The sequence below is a fragment of the Sitodiplosis mosellana genome, unplaced genomic scaffold (assembly GCF_009176505.1).
Source record: "Sitodiplosis mosellana isolate CC-2019 unplaced genomic scaffold, AAFC_SMos_1.0 Smas_scaffold_18, whole genome shotgun sequence".
NCBI classification, from domain to species: domain Eukaryota; kingdom Metazoa; phylum Arthropoda; class Insecta; order Diptera; family Cecidomyiidae; genus Sitodiplosis; species Sitodiplosis mosellana.
In genome coordinates, this window is record NW_022595260.1 from 982,483 (window position 1) to 1,005,287 (window position 22,805).

General features: G+C 34.9%; 1 protein-coding gene across 4 annotated transcripts; it reads right to left on the reverse strand.

The window, feature by feature from the left end:
• Positions 1–1,423: 1,423 nt before the first annotated feature.
• Positions 1,424–22,192, reverse strand: LOC129568293 (acetylcholinesterase-like). Of its 4 annotated transcripts, XM_055445968.1 has the most exons (11): positions 21,485–22,192; positions 20,510–20,796; positions 11,400–11,732; positions 10,941–11,090; positions 10,253–10,825; positions 10,013–10,175; positions 9,822–9,943; positions 9,380–9,755; positions 9,063–9,272; positions 8,815–8,978; positions 1,424–8,707 (listed from the first exon to the last, which is right to left on the reverse strand). In XM_055445968.1, the coding sequence occupies exons 3-11, from the start codon at positions 11,593–11,595 to the stop codon at positions 8,544–8,546; spliced, it is 2,118 nt and encodes a 705-aa protein (XP_055301943.1). In that variant the 5' UTR covers positions 11,596–11,732; positions 20,510–20,796; positions 21,485–22,192; the 3' UTR covers positions 1,424–8,543. The 4 variants fall into 4 exon arrangements, with proteins under 4 accessions (XP_055301943.1, XP_055301945.1, XP_055301942.1 ...); XM_055445970.1 differs by lacking the exon at positions 20,510–20,796 and having other exon boundaries at positions 10,941–11,051; XM_055445967.1 differs by lacking the exon at positions 20,510–20,796.
• Positions 22,193–22,805: the final 613 nt, after the last annotated feature.

Consider the following 22,805-nt stretch of genomic DNA (forward strand, 5'->3'; position numbering starts at 1 on the left):
AAACGTCAATAGTTCAACTGAAACTCACACTGTCAACTGTCAAACATGCCAGTTTGAACAGAACACAAGTTAAACATAAACAACGGCGTGAGTTCGTTTAAATATAAAATACAAAGGTACAGGATGAAATGAATGTTTGAAAAAAGAAGATAATAATGCAAATTTAATAAAATTTTCGTTTTATCAGTCGTTTGTGTATGTCACATAAAAATACATCATTTTTTCAATACAATTGCACGTGAACATTACGATCAAATGAAATCGTTAGATTGTGTACTCAGATCCTGGATGTTAAAAGCTAAATGAAATAGAGACATCTAAAAAAAAATGTGCGGGATGGGCAAGTTTAGCGATAAAAATAATGAGGAATTCGGTTAACAACGCCTCCAATACTGATTGCAACGAATACAGACGTGACGTTTTTTTTGCCCGGAAAAAGATAAGAACTATCGAAAGGTGCATACAGATACAATTCATTATTGTTTGCTTATAACCTTTGATGTTACAAATTGTGTCTGTGCAGATGGACGATAACATGTTTTCTAAAGTGCCGTTACTGTGGGAAAAAGGTATTCACACACACAGAAAAGAATCCCCGGAAATTTAAGGTGTTCGCCGTAAAATTTGACATTTATATATAAATTTCTATGTACATTTTACCGGCAACACTAGAATTTTCCGGGCGATGACATAATTTCAAATATTCCAACAGAAATTAGCGCCATCTGTCATTTCAAGCGGTAAAATATATATAGTATTTGATAAAATGTTCGAAAATATGTCATCGCCCGGAAAACTGAAGTGTTGCCGGTAAAATGTATATAGAAATTTATATATAAATGTCAAATTTTACGGCGAACACCCAAAATTTCCGGGGATTCTTTTCTTTGTGCAGCTGTGAACTTGTATTCTGATGTCGTCAAACTGACACAAGGACTTCCATTTCTTTCATTTATTTGTCATTTTTAGTCATTTTTTTCCTGAGTTATCCTTGGGTAACGACTACAATGGGAAATCGATCCCATTAATTACTGTCTACACTGAGAGTTCCAGAAACAACACGGAAACCACAAATAAAGATAGCACACTGAACGTACCTTCAAAACCAGTGAAACCCCCAAATGGTAACAACGATAACGGTTATTAGACAAACACATGTTGTCCGCAAAACAACCAACAAAACTATGGTGAACCTGATGAATCTTAAAACCACTGATCGACTATCATACCGAAAAACTTGGCTGATTACCGTACATTTGCGATTTTGGCCCGTTACGCGATGAAGCAGGACGTAAAATACGAAACAGTCGATTGGATATGTTCTTGAAGAAAGCTCATTTTGGTGCAAACAAGCTCCACCACCGTGGCTCATTTGAATAAAAAAGCAACACGAACAAAAAACTTGAAGTAAAACGCATTTAAATCATGTTTAGTTTTTGCTATATTTTTATTGTAGGATATTGAGCTAAACTATTACATTTTCTTGAATTGTATTTTACTCTTTAATTAGTGGCAAATTGAATCTCATTTCAAAACAGAATCTTCGCACAATTTTTAAAATACTTTAATTTGTTCTGCTTCAAAATTTCAAGAAACATGTAAAAAAAATTGATAGAAACATTCTTATAAATGCATTTAGCAAATTTCATAAAAAGACTGAGTGCTACCGTTTTGTTTTCTCATAACAACTTCTAATCATATTTTAGTTCGATGAATCAATCAATTGACCAATAATATTGTATTTGGTTGCCATTTTATTGGAACAAATATGTTGCTTACTGAAAAAGAAATGATTTGAGGCATTTTAACTGTGATTGATTGAATGTATTAAAATTTTTCAGATCACTTCAAATATTCCAAATGAAACGTCTTTTATGGTACACGCCATCTTTTTATGAATGTATAATTTGCACAATGTCTAAAAATTAAAAATTAAAAATTAAAACGATCGATTGACAAATTATGCAAAAAATGAAAAAAAAAAAAAAAATAAACTGAAAATTGACTGACTGAGTGCAAAATACTTATTTACATAATAGTTTTATTTTTTGTCGTGTAGTTTTTTGTTGTTGCTTTATATTGTTTTTTTAAACATTTTTTGTTTGTATTTTTTTTCTCATGTTGGGTATATTACAATTAAGGCAGCGAAGACTGGGATCACGTATAGCGACATGAAACACTCATTAATCAGGCTTATCTAAGTACCTTTTCTAACATTTAATAAATAAATTTCATTTCGGCATAATTTGTATATTTCATTCATATGTTCAATTTTCCATTTCATTTTTCTTTTAATTTCAATATTTTTAAATTTTTATTTAGTGTCATTAGCTATAATTTATTTGCTGTTTCCACACAAAATGAGGAAGACAATGAATCGTGAGAAGTAAATTAAATGTAGATGAGTGTTTGGGAGTTTACATCGCATTCGTTGACGAGATAGAAGAGTTTTAAAGCATGTTGTTGTTGTATGTGTGTGTATATGTTTGTATGTATGTATATTTTATTAAAAACTCGTTGCCAGGAGAAAAACCACTCTTGGAACAAATTGTCGGAACTTTTATTCCGATTCGGAACAATCTGTCCGACTTATCGGAATAACATTGCACTAGAAATGCCGATAAATCCAACCGAGTTCCGATAAATCGGACCATTTGGTCCGGTAATTTTTCTGAGAGTATTGATTCGAAGTTAAACCATTTTTGTAACGATAAAATCAAATGGAAGTGTTCATTTTTGCATAATGAGCGTTTGAGAGTGAGTGGAATCCCTATAGAGTGATTGAGAAGATTAAACGGGTTCTACAAAAAGATCATTCAAAAATTTAAAGGAAGAAATGATTCCACATAGTGGAATAACTATCCGATTTGAGGTCGTTATTTATCAATAGTTTTTTTTTTAATTTGTTTTCTACTCCAAAATTGAAATTTTTCGTCGTTTTACAATAGTCGTTGATTTTAATCATAATTCATTCGATAACTGTTTTGTTTAAATGGAACGGTTCAACAAGAAAATCAAGCAAAATAAGTTGAATTAAGATGATTTTTCGATAATAATATTCAAATTGAATTGCATTTTACAAAGAAATTACTTCATATGAAAATTATTTTGAAACGAGCACTCATTTTTTCGGTATAATTGAAAGAAAAAGAATCGGTATATGCCTTGAAGAGCGTGAATTGAGATGGATTTTATAAGTTTACTTTGTGTTGCCGACAGCTGACTATATCGAATGAAATACTATCTAAACTTGAAAGTTTTATCTTTAATTCAAAGAAGAAGACCTTCAATAATTTCTTATTGTGTGTAATCACCGATATATTGAATAGGAAATGGAATTTTATGAAGATTTTAGAAAAAATGTGAAATCATGAATACCCTCTCTGGTACTGCTGCCGCCGCTCTAAACATTGGTGAAAAACTAGACCGATAGCTCTAGCAGTAAACCGACTCTTACTTCGACAAATAAAACCACTAACGCATTACAAGGGAGTTTGCATAGTCAATGAGTATGTCCTTAATATGTAGTATTGTGTATTTTATATCCTCAAATGAAAACAATGGGTATTATCAATTAAACGAGCGCCAAATTCTATGTCATTTGGTTGCATCCGCATCGGATCTGTGGAAATCTCGCACGATTCTCCGAATAAATCGTAAATTGGCAAGAAATTTAAAAAAAGCCCGGCAATGACATACGATGGGTTACAGTGACAAGAAAACATCGCAAGTGTACGCACGTGTGTAGGGTTTCACATCATTCCCTAGAGTACTTTGAGACATCGTTTCATATAGTGTGAGTGGTGTTGGCAAGAGCTAGATCCAGGTGCCTGGTCTTCAAAATTGCAGTTACATTGCACTGAAAATCGTGACAAAGAAGAGAAAGTGAAAGAGCGACGAGTGATGCTCGAAACAGCAGAAGAGGGAGTGATTTGCTACCGTAAAACTGGCAATAATAAGCAGCAATCGTTGAGGAGGAGACACATTTTCTCATGTCCAATGGGCTTTCAATGTAGCAAGAGAGGGTATCTGGTACAAATGAGACATTGCATGGAAGCTCCTGGCTCATACAATGTACTCAAACTCGGAAATCGACGAATCGTCAACACAGAGATAGCCACCTGAAAATCATAACTAATTAACGGTATGATATACGGTATAACACCTACATCTATGGATATCTAGATTGACAAAATATCAGGGAGTATTATGAGCTGATGTCAGCAGCACTAACTAACGTCAGCTGCTGATATCAGCTGCTGACGAGTATGCGTTGCGTGTGTTAACGTATTTGCAGTATAAAAATGAAAGGGTGAGTAAACTTACCATTGGTATATTCAATCTCACCAATGGTAAGTTTACTCACCATCGTTCTTATACTGCAAATGCGTTAGAACAATGCAACTGACGTTAGTTAGTGCTGCTGACATCAGCTCACAACACGCTCTGGTAAATATTCATTTATTGCACTGCATAGCCGTTCGCATTCAACAATCGATTTTAAAGCAGTTTTCCTTCTTCGAGAACTCTGAATATCAATCATTATGCTATATGAATCTAATCAATTGAATACCTTCTTTTGCCTTGAAGATATGGAAAACACCCCAATTGTATGTTGCACCGCTGTATTGGAGTCTATTGTTTTGTGTAATCATAAATAGTTTTGTAGTTTTGACATTAAATTGGTGAGTGGCCTTTGATGCCGATTTATTGTAATGTGTTTTTCTATGACATTGATTTTGATAGTGGTCCATCCATTCAGCGGATGTCTTAAATCTAATGACAAAATCTTATTTTGTCAGTTTTGATAGCAGGAAATTCGATAAACACTCGCTCATCTATATCTACATGTATATATATTTCTGGAATCTCTTTCTTTCAATTATCAGCAACAATCGAAAAATGCACTGATAGCACGCAAGTAGAACAAATTAACTGAGAAATCAGAATAGAAGTTTTTCATTCAAATTTGTTGTGTGGATATGGGGGAACTGATTGATCGTCCTGTGAGCCAAAGCCTTTTACAACTTGCCCAATGTTTTTGAGTATGCGCGTCCAAGTTTTGAGGTGATAGAAAAAGCGAGATCCAGTTTAATTCAATCAATTGATTCAACTTTGTTTGTTCAAGACCAACTTTCACTTTCACTTTCACGGACATAGATAAAATTAAAAATTACAAAATGTGTAATTTCAAATTTATCATTCCCAGTCGAGGTGACGATCGGCCTTAAGAGTGCAAAAAGCTTTTACCGCCTCCAATATTTCAGCTTATATCATTCCATTAAACAACAGCCACAACCTCGTAGACTCTAAAATATGCTTAATTAATTAAATTGTAGAGTTTTGTTTTTCTTCTATCATCAATACAAAAACGGTTTCTTAATGTGCCCTGATTTACATTCGTAGCGCCGGAAGAACGAATAGCTCAGTTGACATAGGCATTGATTTCTTGAATGTCTGCTTGGTTTTTATTACTAGATCGTAATCACAGATTACCTCAATTGTCGTCTGTTTTCAAATTATTTCGACTTCGGCGAACAGGAAAAAACAACCATCTACGGCAACTTTCGATAGATTTTTGGTTTTGTAGCTTGACATTCCCAAAATTAGGAGCGAAAGATGCGTTCTATTCGCTTTAAAATCACGTGCGTTGACTCGAATCGATTATTATTTGTGTTAAATATGAAATAAGTCGTTTGAATGAAGAAAACGTCATTGTATAAACTGCGTTTTATTTCGGTATTTTCGTATGTTTCATGAAATTCAGTAAATTTGATCATAAAAGAGATGTTATGAACTGTAGGGGTCAGCGAGAAATTGCTTTCCAATTGTCAACCAGCTAATGATCGACTAACAAAAAATTGAATGATATATTCTAGTTTCAAACTTCAATTTTCCAATATAATACGGAACATTAACATAAAGTGATTAGTTGCTTTATTTACGAAGTGGTTTCTACCGGCAGACCAAATAAAATGACACTTTTTCGATAATTTGTCTTGATTTTATTGGGGATTTTTTTTCGAGTGGAAAATAAAACAAACGAAAGTCTTAATGCGCCTACAGTCAATAGAATGAGGGGATTTGAAATCGTTTCACAATAGAAAACTAGCAATAAGTGTGTATGCACTTAGGCGGCTACGGGTTCAATTCTATACGTTAGTCACATCTTTTGTTGTTTTTTTGTTGCTCTTTTTAGTTTTGTAGTTTTTTTTTCTTAAAAAAAGATTTTTGGTATGCATTTTTTTAATATTCCATTTTTTGTTATATAATTGTTTCAAAAGTTTTTTGTGAATTACCATACTTCGTAGAGTGGTCATACAATATTGTTTCTACTAAGCTTAAATGATATGTTTAATTTATGAACATTTTGAGTCGCATTCTTCAGTCGATAAAAATATTTTCTTGTTTTCTATATATAATTTTAGTTCTTTCAATAAATTTAATTTTTTACACATGATGTATAATAATGCTAGTATTTTTCCATTTTAAGAAAGACAATATCAAGGTGCCGAAAGCCGGAAGCGAGCATGGCTTCTAATACATCACAGGGTTGAAATGGCTATCGCTTGTTTTCCAATTTCAACAATCCGTTTGTTTTAAAAGAACGTACGCTTTCGCCGACCATCAAGTCTACCGTGTCGTGTAGTATTTATGTATGTGTGATTTCTATTCAATAATAGTTTGTGTGTGTATATAGCTTATGTGCAACGTTTTGACTTTTTATCCTCTCATCGGATATTACTTATATTTTCCCATTTAAAATAATTAAGTATAAAGATAACCGATATTTTTGCATTGTTTGTGCAGTGTCGGCTTATTTTTTTCTCTGGACGAACAATACATTTGCAGGGATTTCTTCGATGCTAGTATACTATCGTTTTGGAAAATACATCAGCCGCCAAAGTAGAAAAGCGTTGCGAATATATCATTCTAAACGATGGAAACATGGAAGCCACATTTCGGAAATTGCAAATTACATTAAATAACTGCTGATATATCGATTGAATCCAAACCAATGAAACAATTTAGTGTAAAGCAGGACAGTTTGATCAGGGATCGCTTTTTTCGTTAATAATAGCATAAAATTCAATCATTTTTCAATAAGATAGTTTAACTTTGAAAACGTCAACTTTCTACAAAATAATTTCATGTTAAATAAATACAATAATTTTTACAATCTCACTTGTATCGATTATTACAAAACAAACAAAAGAATACAATTTTCAATACTATGGGGAGTCACAGATACAATGGGATTTCAACATTTTGTTGCCCTTACACATCTTCTGATTCAGGGCAAATATATTATCGTTCAAAGGTGCATTGGAAATTATAACTTTTTTGTTGTTGTTGTCAATCAAAACTGATTTCTTTTGTTCCACCTATTTTGCACAAATTCCTGATGAACGGGTAAACACATTTTAATTTTCACTTATAATACTAACTTACCGGAAATGTATCGAATTGAAATAAAATAATAATGATGTGCACATTACTAAAATACTCCATGAATGAACAATTCGAAACAATCTCCGAACATTCATTCTCTTTTTTGTTCATTTTCCTTTAGTTTTCTTTCATCAATTTTATGTCGCTGAAAAATGTATTGCTAAAATTTAGCTATTTAATATTGAAGAAAGGATCCAACATTCTTCGGGAATAATAAAAAAGGTGTCAAACCGACAATTTGTCCGGTGTGGATTGTGTGCAGCGGATAAATACAGTGACAGCTAACGTAATGTCGATTTATGAAACAATTCCAGTATGTTTGTTTCGGTCGTTGTGAATATAAATGCACGCTATCATTGGATTGGGATTAGAGTTTCTGTGTTTCTGTTGTCGTTTGTGGGCTGAGAATTGTATTCACTTTTATGTACGTGAGAGAAATGGGTATACATCTTTCTGTTCTTATTCTTTCTTTTTCTTTCGGATCGAATTTGAATTTAGACTAATATTAGTTTTTATCAGTATTTTTGTATGTTTGTTGTTCGTTTGTATCAAGCAAATGATAAGTGTTTTATGAATGGGAAATTTGCACTTAGGTGATCTACAGCATTGGTCTACATTACTTCCATTTGGACTTGTCCTAATCTAAAGTTGATTTTGTTTTCTAAATATTACTTAGTGTTATGCTTTTGGACCAATAAAATGCATTCAAATGGAAAACAACTGCATGAAGGTGATGAAGAGTAGCGTCAATTTCATTTCTTGGTGAGTATGATTGAATGAATTGTGAAAGGATTTGTGTTTGTTTTCAGTATTTTATGTGTTCCTTTTCTCACGCTATTTGTAATGTTGATTTTCAATATGAAGCGATTTAGTGTTTCTTCTAATCAATGGTTTTGGAAAAATCGTCGTTAATTAGACGCAAAACAATTGCCAGTAAGTGAAAGGTTTATATTGGTTGTTGATCTAGTAGGTAAATCAATACTGCTTGTCTTTTTGTGTATGCGATTGATTTCTAATTTTGAGTATTGAAACGTTTTCTCGCAACAATTTCTCTCACTCTTTTTCGTTTTCTGTCATCGCAACGGTTTTCTTTAGAGACTCACTAGCGCCGATGACCAACATAATATGGCTCTTATATTTTTGATACTATGGAAAATCAAGAAAATTATAGCTATAGTCGAAATTACGTAGCTATTACTGGTTATGGTGCGACCATCACTAGTACATTGACTACTATTTACTGCCGCTGGAAGGGCTGAAAATGAAACGATGAATCATAATTTCAATGTGATTGGGGCCAAATTCAAATGACATTTCATTCGAAAATTTTGAATCGATTGTGAATTGATTTTGGTTACTCACCTGTTGATGTCAAAAGTTGTGGTAAATAGTCTTTCCAGAAAGCACACTGCCGCAGTCGCGGTCCTCGGCCGATGTGAGTCCGATTCATGTTGAGCTCAAAGTATTCTCTACCGTTCGCCGTGTGTTTGGGCCATTCATTTTCAGTTGATTGACCGTTCGGATTACTGCATGAATAAGAAAAAGCGCCATTACGAATTTATGATTGATGAGAATAAAAAATGTCGTGCATTGACAAAATAAACACCTACCCAAATCTGGCGAAATTCGACCAATATCGCATAATTCGCTTGCTAAATTGCCTCTCTTCCGGCATGTAATCAAGCGAAGGATTTAATGCCTCACCGAAGACATAATTAATTTCATCGGCATGCATTACACCTGTCCATTTAGGCCATGGATTGCTTTTACTTCGGTGATTGTACAGATACATGTAAACGCTTAAATTCTCCTTGGCGTATCTGAAACGCGGCACAAACCGACGCAGTCAGAAAGTAAAATCGAATTAAGATTAACTTTTTCCTTAAAACAGGAATGGATCAACGACAGAACCAGTAGGAAAACATACCTGTGAGCGAATTCGTTGACGTTGCACGTGAAGTGTTTGTCACCGACCATTTTATCTAATGCATCTCTGTTACTGTCGACGTTATTCGGATCTGTCCAATTAGTATATTCGAAAATAATCGCTTGACGTCCTGCATTATTTACATATGGATTCAATTCTTTCACAGCCTGCAAATATTCTTTACGTGAAACCGTAATGCCCTCCTCTTTTTTGAACAGTTCCGTCAAGTAATAGATAATGAAGTAGTTTCCTTCATCGGTGTTACTTCCCATTAGTATTTCAGATTTCTTGAATCGACCGTGAGCAAGACTCTTTTGCGGTGTCTCATCCAAAAATGCTCCATCGACAATTGGAGCAAATGGAAATTCACAAATACCTAAACCCACACACATGAAATTAGTGATCACCTTCAAACTTTAAATCAAAATAGATATTTTCATACCTAAAGAGCCCCATTCATTGTATACCAATGTTTTTGGATCTTTTTCTCGTAAGCATTTCGCCACGTCAGCCAAATTCTTTTCATCGTGTGGACAGTTTACAGCTTCAGCAAGCCGTAGTGCTCTGGAATTTATGTTCGTAACATTTTTGTCTGAAATCCGTTGGTTTTATTATTTTGTTCAGCAAAATTACCTTAAAATTGCTTCTTCTCGCTTAACGATGGCCCATGGAGCAGTCGCAGCTCCACTTTGCATGATGGCACGTTGAAAGAGGTCTCTCGATAGAGCCGATAGCAAATGCAATGAAACAGAAACAGCTCCAGCGCTTTCACCGAATAAAGTGATGCGATTTGGATCTGGCCGACCAATCAAAATTTCCGGAATTATTTTCACAATTCAAAAAAATGCAACGATTTGTGTCCGATTAAATTACCTCCACCAAAATGTCGGATATTATCTCGAACCCAGCGCAATGCCATATTTTGATCGAATAATCCAGCGTTTCCAGGTGCATCAGGTGTGCCAAGATATAGGAATCCTAAGCTCGCTACACGATACTGAATCGAAACAACGATTATATTCTCTTCTGTGGATAGAGCTTTATAGTCGTAAACATCCAATGTGCTGGTGCCTTGGAAGAAACCACCACCATAAATCCACAACATAACTGGGGAGTTTTTCGGTCGTGGGTGTGGCACAAACACGTTTACATATAGACAATCTTCGGATAATTGAGTGTTCGGGTTCCACATATCTGCACCGGGAAAATCGCCAAATACCGTATCAATGATTTGAACACATGAATTAGGCCGCTCGGTTGTATTCAAAGTGCCACTCCATTTGTCGATCGGACGAGGATGACGATATCGTAGTGGTCCAATGGGCGGTTGTGCATATGGAATGCCGAGGAACACATCAACCTTTTTGCCAGTCGCTGCTGTTATAGTTTTACCGCGAATCTTCCCCTTGTCAATCGCGATTACCAACGGATCATTTTCATCAGGGTCTGAAAGGTTCGTCAAATCGAGAGACAATTTAATGAAAACGTCATTTTTTTGCACCAAAAGCAGCTCTTCTCGTCGTATCAAATATCATCAAATCGTTAGATTCTGTATACTAACCGTTATTCGATTCTCGTCGGCTAATACTCTTACGTTTCGACGAAGTAGCTGATTGAACATCTTTCAAGTGTTGACGTTCTAAAGTACCTAGTTCAGGATCAACTACTCTAACTGCTTCACCATGGCCCAAATATGGAGTGAAAAAGGCATCTTAATTTTTATAATACGTACATTTTTGTGTTTTTTTTTTCAATACATCCCACAAACACATGGAACATAACCAAAAGGGAAAACGATAAATAGACAACGTCAAGATCAAAAAGGAAGTGAAGAAATCGGGAGCGTATCAAAATGAAAATGCAATGTGTCTGCGTTGGCTAATGGCGGTCATACAACGCCACATTTGCTCACTTCAGACACGTTGTATTCTATCGCATATATGTTTATCGATATGGAAGACTAATATTAATATCAAAAAGCTTTTTCGGTTCGATATTATTTTCATGCAATGTAACTCACCATCGTCGGCAGATTTTTCCGCTGAAGCTAACTGTGAGTCATATTTCAATGCAGTTTCGTACGGTACATTTTCAACGTCTCGGTGTCGACCATGCACTAATTGAAAAACGCCACAGATACCAACAAGAAAAAAGAATACATTTCTTACATTCGCTGACCTCACAATGCCAAAGGATCCGCAAAGTATCTCCATCATGTTGGAGATACGATATTCAAAGTTGATAACAATTCGCTTGACTGTTTTTAATTATCACCCTGTAATTAATATACGAGACGATGGCGGTGGTGGCAGCGGCGACGTCGACAACAGTAAATCCTCACAAAGACTCTTTTCTGAAAAATAAACAGAGTGAACTGGTTAAAAATGGAAAATGGGAATCGTGTTCATCGAGAATAGTTGAATGAAATGGAATGAAAGGAATTATTTTCATGAATTACAAGAGTAATTGAAACAGCAAGGGCAACAGTAAACGGCAGTGGCACTGGCGTCTGGGTATTGCTGCGGCTCCGAGAGAAATAACTTGCATCCGTAGTTGAGTTAAATGCATTTAATGCAATAGAAGCCATTGAATTAGAATTTGAAACGAACAACTGAAGGAGGGGGGAAGGCAACATGGAGGAAAAAATGTTCGCATTTTCGAATTGCATGTCTAAGAGTGGTGACTCACGACTAGAAATGAATTGAATTGAATTCAACGCGCAACATTGCCTAAATTTTTCAAATGCAAAATTAAAATCTATTTCAATGCAATGTTACGGCATAAGTGTAGTTATATAGTGAAATACGCGCTATGGCGCAATCTGTGGGAACTATAAAAGTGTACCAATGGAAAATTTAATAAAAAAATTTGTACTTTTTTCTACTTTTCCTTCTTCACGTTTTAATTTCATGAAACACGTTGATTGCTATTTACTCCATCCGTAGATTAATTCCAAACTTGATGGGTACCGGGGGAACGGTATGCATGAGAGAGCTGAAAAAAAAACACCAACTCGTCGAATAAACAAAAAGTTGAAGCACGCTGAAAGCAGTTATTAAACCAAAGTAAAAAGGATATGAATAGGAATGAACAATAAAACTATGCTCGGATATTTTCGTTGTTTCATGACTCGAGGTCAAATGGCTTTCATGCTGGAAATTCAGTCAATACTCTGCATGCAAAATAAAGAGTGAAATAAAAGAGAAAATATGAGGAACACGCTTTTCAATTATGAAAAATCGGTTACATTCCAAGTGAAACAATATGAACCAATGAATCTCCTGGAGAGAGTGCGCAAGTGATTGTCAATATATTCATAGCAGTTCTCTCAACAAAACAATTCTATTTCAGCAATATCACAATTTAAATTGCACACATGTTGTTGTTATTGTTTTTTTCTTCTATCTCGAATTCAGTCAGAAAGAAATCATAAAATGAATCGACTGAGATTGCCCACAGCATACATACAAGCATTATTCTCAATCACAAACATGGTTTTTGTTTCGAAAAATTTAGAACACGATAGCAAAACATTTCAATTGCTGTTCATTTCTTTTCGAATCGGAATTAATGACTTCGTAATGCTGACTATATCGTTTTGTTTGGCGTTCAAGGGTTAGGTTTGCACGTTTATTCGATTTCACACCATTCTTCATTGGACTTGATTGATTTTTTCTCTGTACGTTCGGTTGGTAGCGAGTCAAATGGTACGAGCAACAACGGACTAACACAGCATGTTGGTCGGTGTTATACACGGTCGGATCAAATTCCACAAAAAAAAACCTTTGTCAATTTATCGATATTTTATATATTGAATGGTGCCAATATTTCATTCAATGTTTTTTTGCTGAGGATATTACGGTTCGTATGACATATTCTGATATCCTGGGCAAAATTGAGTACTCAATTTAATGTGACTGGGAAATAAAACAACAAAATCGAGTTTTATCGCTTTTTAGTGGCGATTTGATGTTAGATTTGACCGCATAAACCTCCCTTTTTTCGCAGCGATCGTAAAACCTCGTTTTTTCCTACGTTACTATCGTGCAATTTTATTGCAGCACATATTCAACATACCGCATCCCTTCCCGACAACATACCGCATCTCACAGCCTCTATATCTCTTTGCGAAGTTTGACGGGCTACAAAATGGAAACCAACCACTTTCCTTTGAGAGTCGAAAAATTTAAATCGATCAGTAAAGTAGAATTGGTTTTTGATTGTTGCAGAAACAAAACCCAAGAGAAATATTCGCTGAAATCGACCATTTTCCATGCTTTTTGTTTCAGTTTCATCAATATAATAATATTATATTATATTATAATATAATACCAAAATATGAATTTGACAAACTTACGTTTGTTCGCATACCACGCATAAAGTTCGCAATGATACAGGATAACTATCGCGTACTATAATTAATTTATGGATAGATCTTTAGTGCTAGGAATAAGCGACATCTTGTTCTAGAAAAAAAATTCCAGTGAAATCAAAACAGATACAAACTCAATTGTCAAAGAACATCAATATCCATGAAGTGACGGGTGTGAAATCTGTATTCAATGCATTGTATGTTCGCTTTTCAATTGTCGGATGGAATTATTCTCGACGTTATTTTTCTTATTTCATCATTCGTAATTGTCGCATCTATCAAATGGTAAAAGTCTTTTCATCGCAAAGATTCAGAACAAAATTTAACTTGATCCTGTTTGGAGTGGAATAGGCGCTCAATTCCGCTTTTGTTATTGGTGTTTTGGCTGATTGTCTGATTTATTGTTCAGATTGAGCTTCGACATTGCTCCTATTAAAATAGATTATTGTCAAGGGAATATGCTGTGTGAAAATTTTAATTGCTTCCATAGTAGTAAGGAATGTTCAGCGAAAGTAATACACGATCGTTTGATGTAGCACGCAATAGAATTAATATAAAGAGTGGATAAATTGAGACCATGGCTACCGCATTTTGTATTATGTTCATTGATGTGTTCATGTTATGGTTGACCGGTCATTATATTTATCCACAAAACAAAAACGAAACCAAATGTTCGCAGTGGTGTTGTGGGGACAAACTAAGCAACGTCATATGAAAGGGGGCATATCGCAGTTATGCGTAAAATTAATGGCAGTGCATATATGTATACACATTTTTGTAAGTGGATACTTTGAAGCTTTCGTGAATTGAATTCCGCAACCGTCATTTGAAGCATGTTTGTGCCCTGTTCACTTCAACCAAATTCGTATTTTATCAAAATGCGGATAGAAGAACGTGGAGTGCGCTCCGTGTACGCTCATGCGTCTTTTGCAGAAATAAAATAGAAAAACCAAACATGAAACACATAGCGGATTCAACGAGAGATCGGTACGACTGATATGATTATGTAAAATTTATTCCGTAAAACATTCCCAAGGATAATAATAAGGGATTTAATTCAATGCTCAAGAGATAGTGGATAGACATTCGAGGAGTTTTTCGCGGCTCACAAGTGCAACGGCTTTTAATTGTTTGTTATTTGGATCTTCGACATTTCATTCTGGCTCTTTCTACTCCTGTCAATGTGCTGGCACTGAGCTGGTGTAGTAATATATTTCCACATTTTTGTCTGTTTACCCACTTGAATCCAAGCAAAGCGTTCGACATTTTCATGCATAAAGGCGGAACATAAAAAGGAAGTCACCCTCCATTCTGTACTTTGTGTTGTTATTCTACTACTTCTCCTTCTTCTTATTCAAATGAAAATGTAAAAACTAGTTACGACAAAACACTATTACCAGAGTACATATCGCTTGAAACGTTTTATTGTTGCGACATAATCTACCTTAATTGTACTTGAGGCACGCAAAACATAAATACAATTTCATTTTTAGCGAACCATTTCACTTAGCCTCTGTTTCGTTAGTTGTTTTTTTTTCAGTTTCGCTACTTCAATGCCATTCCTTTTGTTTCTCGCGTACTCAAACCCAAGCGTATTGAGAGGTTTGTGAAGCTTTGTTGATATTCAATTATTTCTTGGCCTCTCTCTCGCTATTGTTCTCAAGTGATACGTACTAGTTCTTTTTCTCTGCCTCCACCGTCTATAGTTTTACATTTTCGATATGTTATTGATATGTTAATAACCAAAATATCGGACAATTTCTAATAACTCAAACATAAGATATTATTAGATTAATAAGATTCTACGATATTATCAACATATTATCTTATTATTAATAAGATCGCCATTTTATTAAAAAGTTAATAAGATCCATCTTCATGATCTCGTCAGACGGCGAAATCTTGAAGAAAAATGCATCTGACAATATTTGATATGTTTTTAGTATGAAACTTTGAAAAAATTTGTGAAGAAAAAATCAACATTTGAACCGAACAAAATTGGTTAATAAAATCCGATTTTCTTATTAATATTTTAATAAGATTATCTTATTAATAATAAGATGGATCTTATTCACTTTTAAATAATATCGTAGAATCTTATTAATCTAATAATATGTTATGTTTGAGTTATTAACGCCCCCCCCCACCCGTTAATAATATTTTTATAATTAATAACGTTAGTATGATAATGCCTGTAAATCTATACCTCCGTCACTTGAATTGCTTCATTTACACTCTCGAACTTGTTTTATGTAGCACTCGGATACTTCCAACTGTTTTAGTTATGAATAATTGATATAGCACACATTTCCGCATCGACAGTGTAGCATCATCAATGTCGGTAATTGTTTCTGGGTTAAAACGCACGCAAATATGTTATTCAATATGATGTCAAAATCATCCCTCAATTTTTTTTACAAATGCTCTTCATTGAGTATCAAGTTTACAGTGTTATTTGCGTTTGTTGTTTTGAAACACTAGCGCTGCGGCAGCAACCCAGGCAGCAACAATACGATTTGATTTTCACCAAAAGGCGGACTAACGAAAGAATAACAACAACTCTGATTCTAAACGTCAGTTCCGAATGGAATGGTCACCATGGATTTTTCCACTAAAATCTTTTTCGCCAAAGAATGGAAACATTCCAACCCTTTCCCTTTTTTGCAATTGTTCAAGCTTCTGAAACGAATAGACTGATTGCTTTCCTCTGAGTTGGAAATCGTTTTTGCTCAATTTTGTTTCTCTCCATCTCTTTTTTCCTGCTGAAAGAGATTTGACTCGATTCACGGATGGCTGACCGGATTGAAAATCAATTCTGACGGGACGTTTCCAAAAAAAAATATATGATATGAATTTTGGGCATGGGCATATGCAGCGGTACTATTTTATATGGTGTAAATTGAGTAGAAAAGGAAAACATTCGTTATTTGTTGAATGGAATTATCCATTATGTAACCTTTTGAAGGCTCTGGTCATACACTTTCATGTGTCTTACACACTTTGCAAACCCATCTATCCATGGCAATAGAAAATATTCTGCTCGCATTGTGTATTGTGTGTGTTCGATACATTCGTTGTAGCTGTTGCCTATATTACAGTCATTGTCTATATCGCGTTCGTTTATCGGTCGCACACAATCACCATAGTCTTTTGTATATATAAAGTTTATGCGTTCACAGGACTTTTTCTATTCATTATATCGCGTATTTTTTCCGTTGTTGCGAATTAGAAATACAAATATTGTTTACTCATTCGTGTTGTGTCTATTCATTCTGCTTCATCTGCACTTGGCGTGTGCTTTCGTATGGCAGCTTATTCAACAGACAACAATGGCTTTGCGTGTATTGAAATAGTCTTTTCCGTTTTTACTTTTCTCTCTATTTCGCATAAAAAATAACATTGAAAAGCTCTTGACCAGTTTGGCAAACTTTTCCACCATTCCATTCCGTAAAACTTATGTTGTGGCAAAACGATGCGAAATTAAAAAACAGCAGGTGAAATAAATACATATTAATTCCAGGTTCGGAGTCGCTTTTATCATTTGCAATTGCTAAGAAGCGTCTAAGGAACGGAAAAAGCAAAGTCGTTAGCTGATATAGAGAACGCAATTGCAATATATAATATGTTTAGTGGATAGATTCAGCTTCGATTTTATCGATTTTGGTCGCCCGATTTCAAGACTTGTTTCCTATTTGCGCTGATCGTCATATTAAGATTGTACTCTAATCATAATATATACACATATGCTGTGTATAGATATACTCACTCGTTCGACGAACTAAAACCACCGAATATGTGCCTGAACGCTTTCAATTGTGTCGGTATTGAAACTTCCGAAACTTTTTATTGCCCCGAAAATGTCCATATAAATAAATGATTGCTGCAAACTGTTAATCGTTTCGTGTGCAGCTCGACACATCAATGAACAAACGGACATGTGGAACGATATGCTCAGTATACCGCCAATTTCTATTTACATGTACGCAATTGACAGTTTATAATGCGTGTTATAAAACGAATGTCATGTCATGTCACTTCAGAACAAATGATGCGAAACAAACTTTAATAGCAACGAGCAGGCCACCAACAAGAAGGCAACGACAGCAGTAGCAGCTCAAAAAACCAACCAATGAACGTTTGCACAATAAATGTTGTACGAACGCGACCACTCCGAGCTCATTCGAGACTAGGCCAACGAATATGACTCTATTAAATTTTAATTGAATAATTATGCCACTGTTTAATGTGTTTTGACGTTAAAATATTGATCATTGAAAATGCTCGTTCAGCGCAGCGATAATTTCTACACGTTTTTCGGCTTTCCATGTCATTGCCCATCGGCGCTGGATGCCTTTTAAAACCGTTTGCTTGAGCTTTTCTCATTTCTTTATTATTAAAGTCATATTTCCAATAAATTTCGTTTTCGTTTTATCTCATTTCATTTCAAAATATTCGATAAATGTTTCCCGTGCAAACTGAAATGAATCATTAATTAAACGAGCCGTCGAAACAGGTCAATGTATTTTTCAAACTGCAAACAGCAATTAACATCATTTTGTTACTGCCTTATTGTGTGTATTTTTGTGCTTTTTTCAGTCCAATGACGTTCAACACAAGAACATGATGATGCATGGGAAGAAAAAGAAAGCGGGTAAAATCCAATCGGTGTATACTAAAAACAAAAATAGGTTAATTAAGAAATTTTTCCGTTAAATTTGTTCTACGTTCTTCGATTGGCATTTAATGATATTTGTGTGAGATTATCGAATTGTTTATCCTTTTTTATCCGCATCGAAATTCATGTATTCCAATCAATCTATGTACGGTATGAATACGCTTTGAATTTTAATTATTAATTGTTGAAATCGTTGGAAGGATTTGGTTCGAATGTGTTTGTGTATTCAACACCATACTAAATATACCATTTTGAGAAAAAATAAATTCCGATTCATACATATTGAATGAGTCATCGTATTGTGTGTGTTACTTCAAAAAAGTTGACGTGATTTAGAATCCCTGTGGTTGAATATGATAATCTAGGAATGGAAAGCAAATCCATGTGCTTTTTGTGCACACACAACACAGGGACTCAAAGACTTACGAAAGAAACCAATACCAAACATGTGCTAAAATAATATCGATTTTGGTAAGGGGAAATTATGTCAGTCGTAAAAGAAAATTGCTGTAAAGGCCTTGATGGTGGAGAATGACTAGGTTTTTGGCGACAGAATAGAAGAATAAAAAAAAACGAAACAGAAAAAGCAAACGAAATACAATGATTGAAGCGCCGATAAGATATAACGCACCAAAAAGGAACATTTCGAAGCTATAAATTAAAGGGTTTATCCACTATTAGTGTGTCTAATTTTAAGTGGTGTGCTTCACACCGATTATCAAACTGCAACAACTATTTTTGTTTTTCAATTAAATGTTCTAAAAGCCATTATTCATATTTTTCATTTGATTGCCACCACCACCACCACCACCACCATCATCAGCACCGTCATCGTTGTTGCGAGCTCCGAAGCCAATTTAAAGCGTGACACATTTTTATGTCAAACATCCGAACAAAATAATGCTAAATTTGAATATATTTTAATTTACATATTTCGTAGCATCACAGCGGCGATGGCAACGCGGAGAGTGAGAGAGTAAAAAGAATGTTTGGCGCGTGTGAGAAGCGTATTTGCTGATGCCCGTGTGCCATTTTTTATACGTTTTGCAGCACGCTTTTTTATTACTCACAATAAAAACTGGAATTAATGTCTCGACATCACCGAGGATATGGAGTGAAGCATTTGCGGCATTTACGTGAAATTTAAACGGGTATTGCAAACAGTAATGCTCCAAGTGCTTTGGATCTTTCCAGCTTTATTTTTCGTTGAACAGTCATGGATATTTGAAGGAGAGTAAAGAGGAGCGAAAGAGAGATCAAGAGTGCCAAGCGGCGACTAGAATCTCTGACACTGTATTCCGAAAATTAAAAGGTTCACAGATATATGGAAACGAGAAATAAACTGTTTTGCTCATCGAAACTTTACAGCAACGGCCGAGTTACGTTTTACTTGATTCAGTTATGTGTTGTTCCTCTTCTTTTTACTTCAATTTTGTTTTTTTCGGTCGCTCTGCCATGTACACATATATGCTTAAAAGCTCTGCATTGCATCATATTATGTCAAATAGCGAATATCGCATACAGAACTTCCAACGATACATAATTCTCTTTATTATTTATGAAAATTGTTGGTGAATTCTTTTTTCCTTTTCTTTTCTATTACACTTTTTAATGCAAATGCTGCTTCTTTCGCACTACGAATTTGAATAGTTCGAAAATAAAATTAAGTATAAATTTTTTTTGTTGTGATGTTAAATGCTTTGAATTCCTATTAAATTTGAATAATTTTTAGGTGTCTTCGGTTAGGTTGCGTGAGAAGAAGACACAATTTGCATGAGTGTGAATATGCGGAAAATTGAATCGGTGCTCGTGTGGCTTCAAAAAATTATACTATACTATGTGGATGAAATAAATTTCACCTTTTTCACTTCCATCGCATTCGAATGGAATTGTATGATTCGTAAACTTTCAAAAACCAAAAAGGAAAATGCAATTGGCAGAAAAATCAAAAGGAAGATTTAAACAATCGAAATTTGCGGTTAGCGCAATTTCGCCTTGTAAACTGAAACAATAGTACCGATTTGAGAATATGAATAAAAAAACCAAACGGACGAATGAAGAAAAAAAATGTACGCAAACAAACCGTATATGTGAAGGAAATCATCGAATGTGTGCAGAAATTGTGTGAGAGTTGGTGTGTGCGTGCTGAGTGTATCTGTGTTAGATTGTCTCTCTATCATCCCCTTCACATTGCGGCAGTTTGACTTCGCTTATCCAATGGCATATATTTCTATCTGTGTGCTCTCTGCTTGGTGCTGTGTTCTGCTATGCTGTGCTATGCTATTCCGTATATATATACGATATAAGGATTTTCGCCTTCTTTTCAGCTTTTCTTCTCTTTGGCTGCTGCCTTTATTTTTCTTGAGGTTTCTACATAAGCATACATAATGCATACATTTATATGACGTTGTGTGACGAACCAACGGCAAGAAAAGCACAAGCACATGAAAACGACGAAAAAAAAGAAAAAAAATTCTGTATATCTATATGTTTGATACACATTTAATGTTATTTGGTTATATTGCGCGTACATTTGTATATGCCATATGGCATATCTCTCTTTCTCTCCCTTGATTTTTATTCTCTGATAGCAAAAATACACTGAGCATTTCGTTTGAAATACAGATATCCGCCATTTTGTACAAACAAAAAAAAACAAACTGGATTCACTTTAAAAAATTTGTTGTCAGTCGGTCGAGTGCCAAAATTATGCATTTGCTTGTATTCAGTGTCCCATATTATGGGAGATTTTTTTACTAGATTCAATGGTTTCTGCTGACTTTGATTCTCTAGCTCTCTTTCGTTTCTCACACACACGCATCCTAATGCTGAAAATATTGCTGAGCTCTTGCGAAACGAGCGAGTGATTAAAAGCACACTTAGATTTTTACACAAAACTCGTTTTACAGCTTCTTCATTAAAAGCAAAAAAAAAAAAAAAATCGTCGATGTGAATATAGCATGTGTGTATACACTGTGTTTATTACCTCTTATTTTCTATTCGAAATTCTTCTGTACCAAAATAATGCTATTGTTGAGTCTGTCAATTTTTCACTTACCCAATGGAGAGAAGAATGGTAAAATGCTGAACTTTTGTTTGCTTCAAGCTTTTCAAATCGTACACACTCAAGTTCCAGATTTTCCGTTTAAATGTTTTTCAATGGGGGATTATCTCTCTTTTTTTCTTTTTTCCCCTTTGTTTAAAAATTCGGTTTTCTTATACTTCATACGATGTAAAGAACAAATTTTTCGTTTGTTCTAACTTTTTGTTGATGGTTGAACAAATTTTTCTCATTTTCAAAAATCAAATGGAAGCAATTTACATTGGATTGACTGAAACTTCACAAGTTAAAAAATGAACAGGACGTAAATCTCTTTTTACTCGATATTTTCTATTCAAATGGTGTATAGTCTTTTGTTGGATTTTGGTAGTATTTTCTATTTTAACTTTTCGTTCACGAAAAAATAACAACGGGAATTGCTTAGTTTCTTTTGGGTAGCAAAGAAAAAACAGAAATTATTATTATTCAAGTGATGAGCTTTTGGTCGTTTTTTCTTCGTAGTTTTCGCCCATGAGATGTGGAAACCAATTTAGAATGAAAATTTACTTGTTAAAATATCGTATCGCAACCGTTCGAGCACCACTCACGATTGAAAAACTTTCTCAACTGAAATACAAGATATATAATTTATTCAGTCGCATACAGAAATTAACTGCTTTATTGTTTGCACACTGATTCGTGCTGCTGCTGCTCTCTTTCTCTCTGTGTATCGCACTATAGATGTATTGGTGAAATCCTGTGTTGGGGAAAATGAGCTGTGGCGCATGAGAAGTGGCCGAATGCCGCTGGAGTGTAGACAATTGATGACGTCAGTAATAAACGGTACACGATACGACTTACGTTCCCCAATGCACGCGCGAAACATTTTCCTTCTGAGCCATTGAAGGAAACTGTGTGGAAAACCGTGTGGAAAATATTTTTATAGTGTATAGTCACCAGCTCGAATACCTGAGCAAGCAAACGGAGCACTATGGAGGGAATGAGCATAGCGTCGAAACTGACACAAATCAAGTACATGGGCTCGGACACGTATAGTTCGTTTGGTGAAATATTCCTTGTCATTCGTTTTCTATTGGCATTCGTTAGGCAGGCAGGCAGCAAGCCAGCCAGCCAGCCAGCAAGTGAAAGAATGATGGAACGTTGAAAGGAAGTGCGCGTGTAGCACGTTTATTCTTGTTAATTTTTCAATCCCATAAACTCTATATCTTGGATCTATCACAGCCTTTGAACTTTACCACACAAAACTATTCCATATCTGTCGACGAACAAAATGGAAACGAAGCAACAACAACAACAAAAAATTGGTAATGAGAATTGG

Bases quoted from the DNA above. Each gene is read 5' to 3' on its own strand.
- LOC129568293 (XM_055445967.1), bottom strand. From the start codon at position 11,595: ATGATGGAGATACTTTGCGGATCCTTTGGCATTGTGAGGTCAGCGAAT. The intron at 10,176-10,252 runs GTAATTTAATCG...TTGGTCGGCCAG, and splicing joins TATCCGACATTTTGGTGGAG to ATCCAAATCGCATCACTTTA. The intron at 9,756-9,821 runs GTATGAAAATAT...GTGTGGGTTTAG, and splicing joins CAATGAATGGGGCTCTTTAG to GTATTTGTGAATTTCCATTT.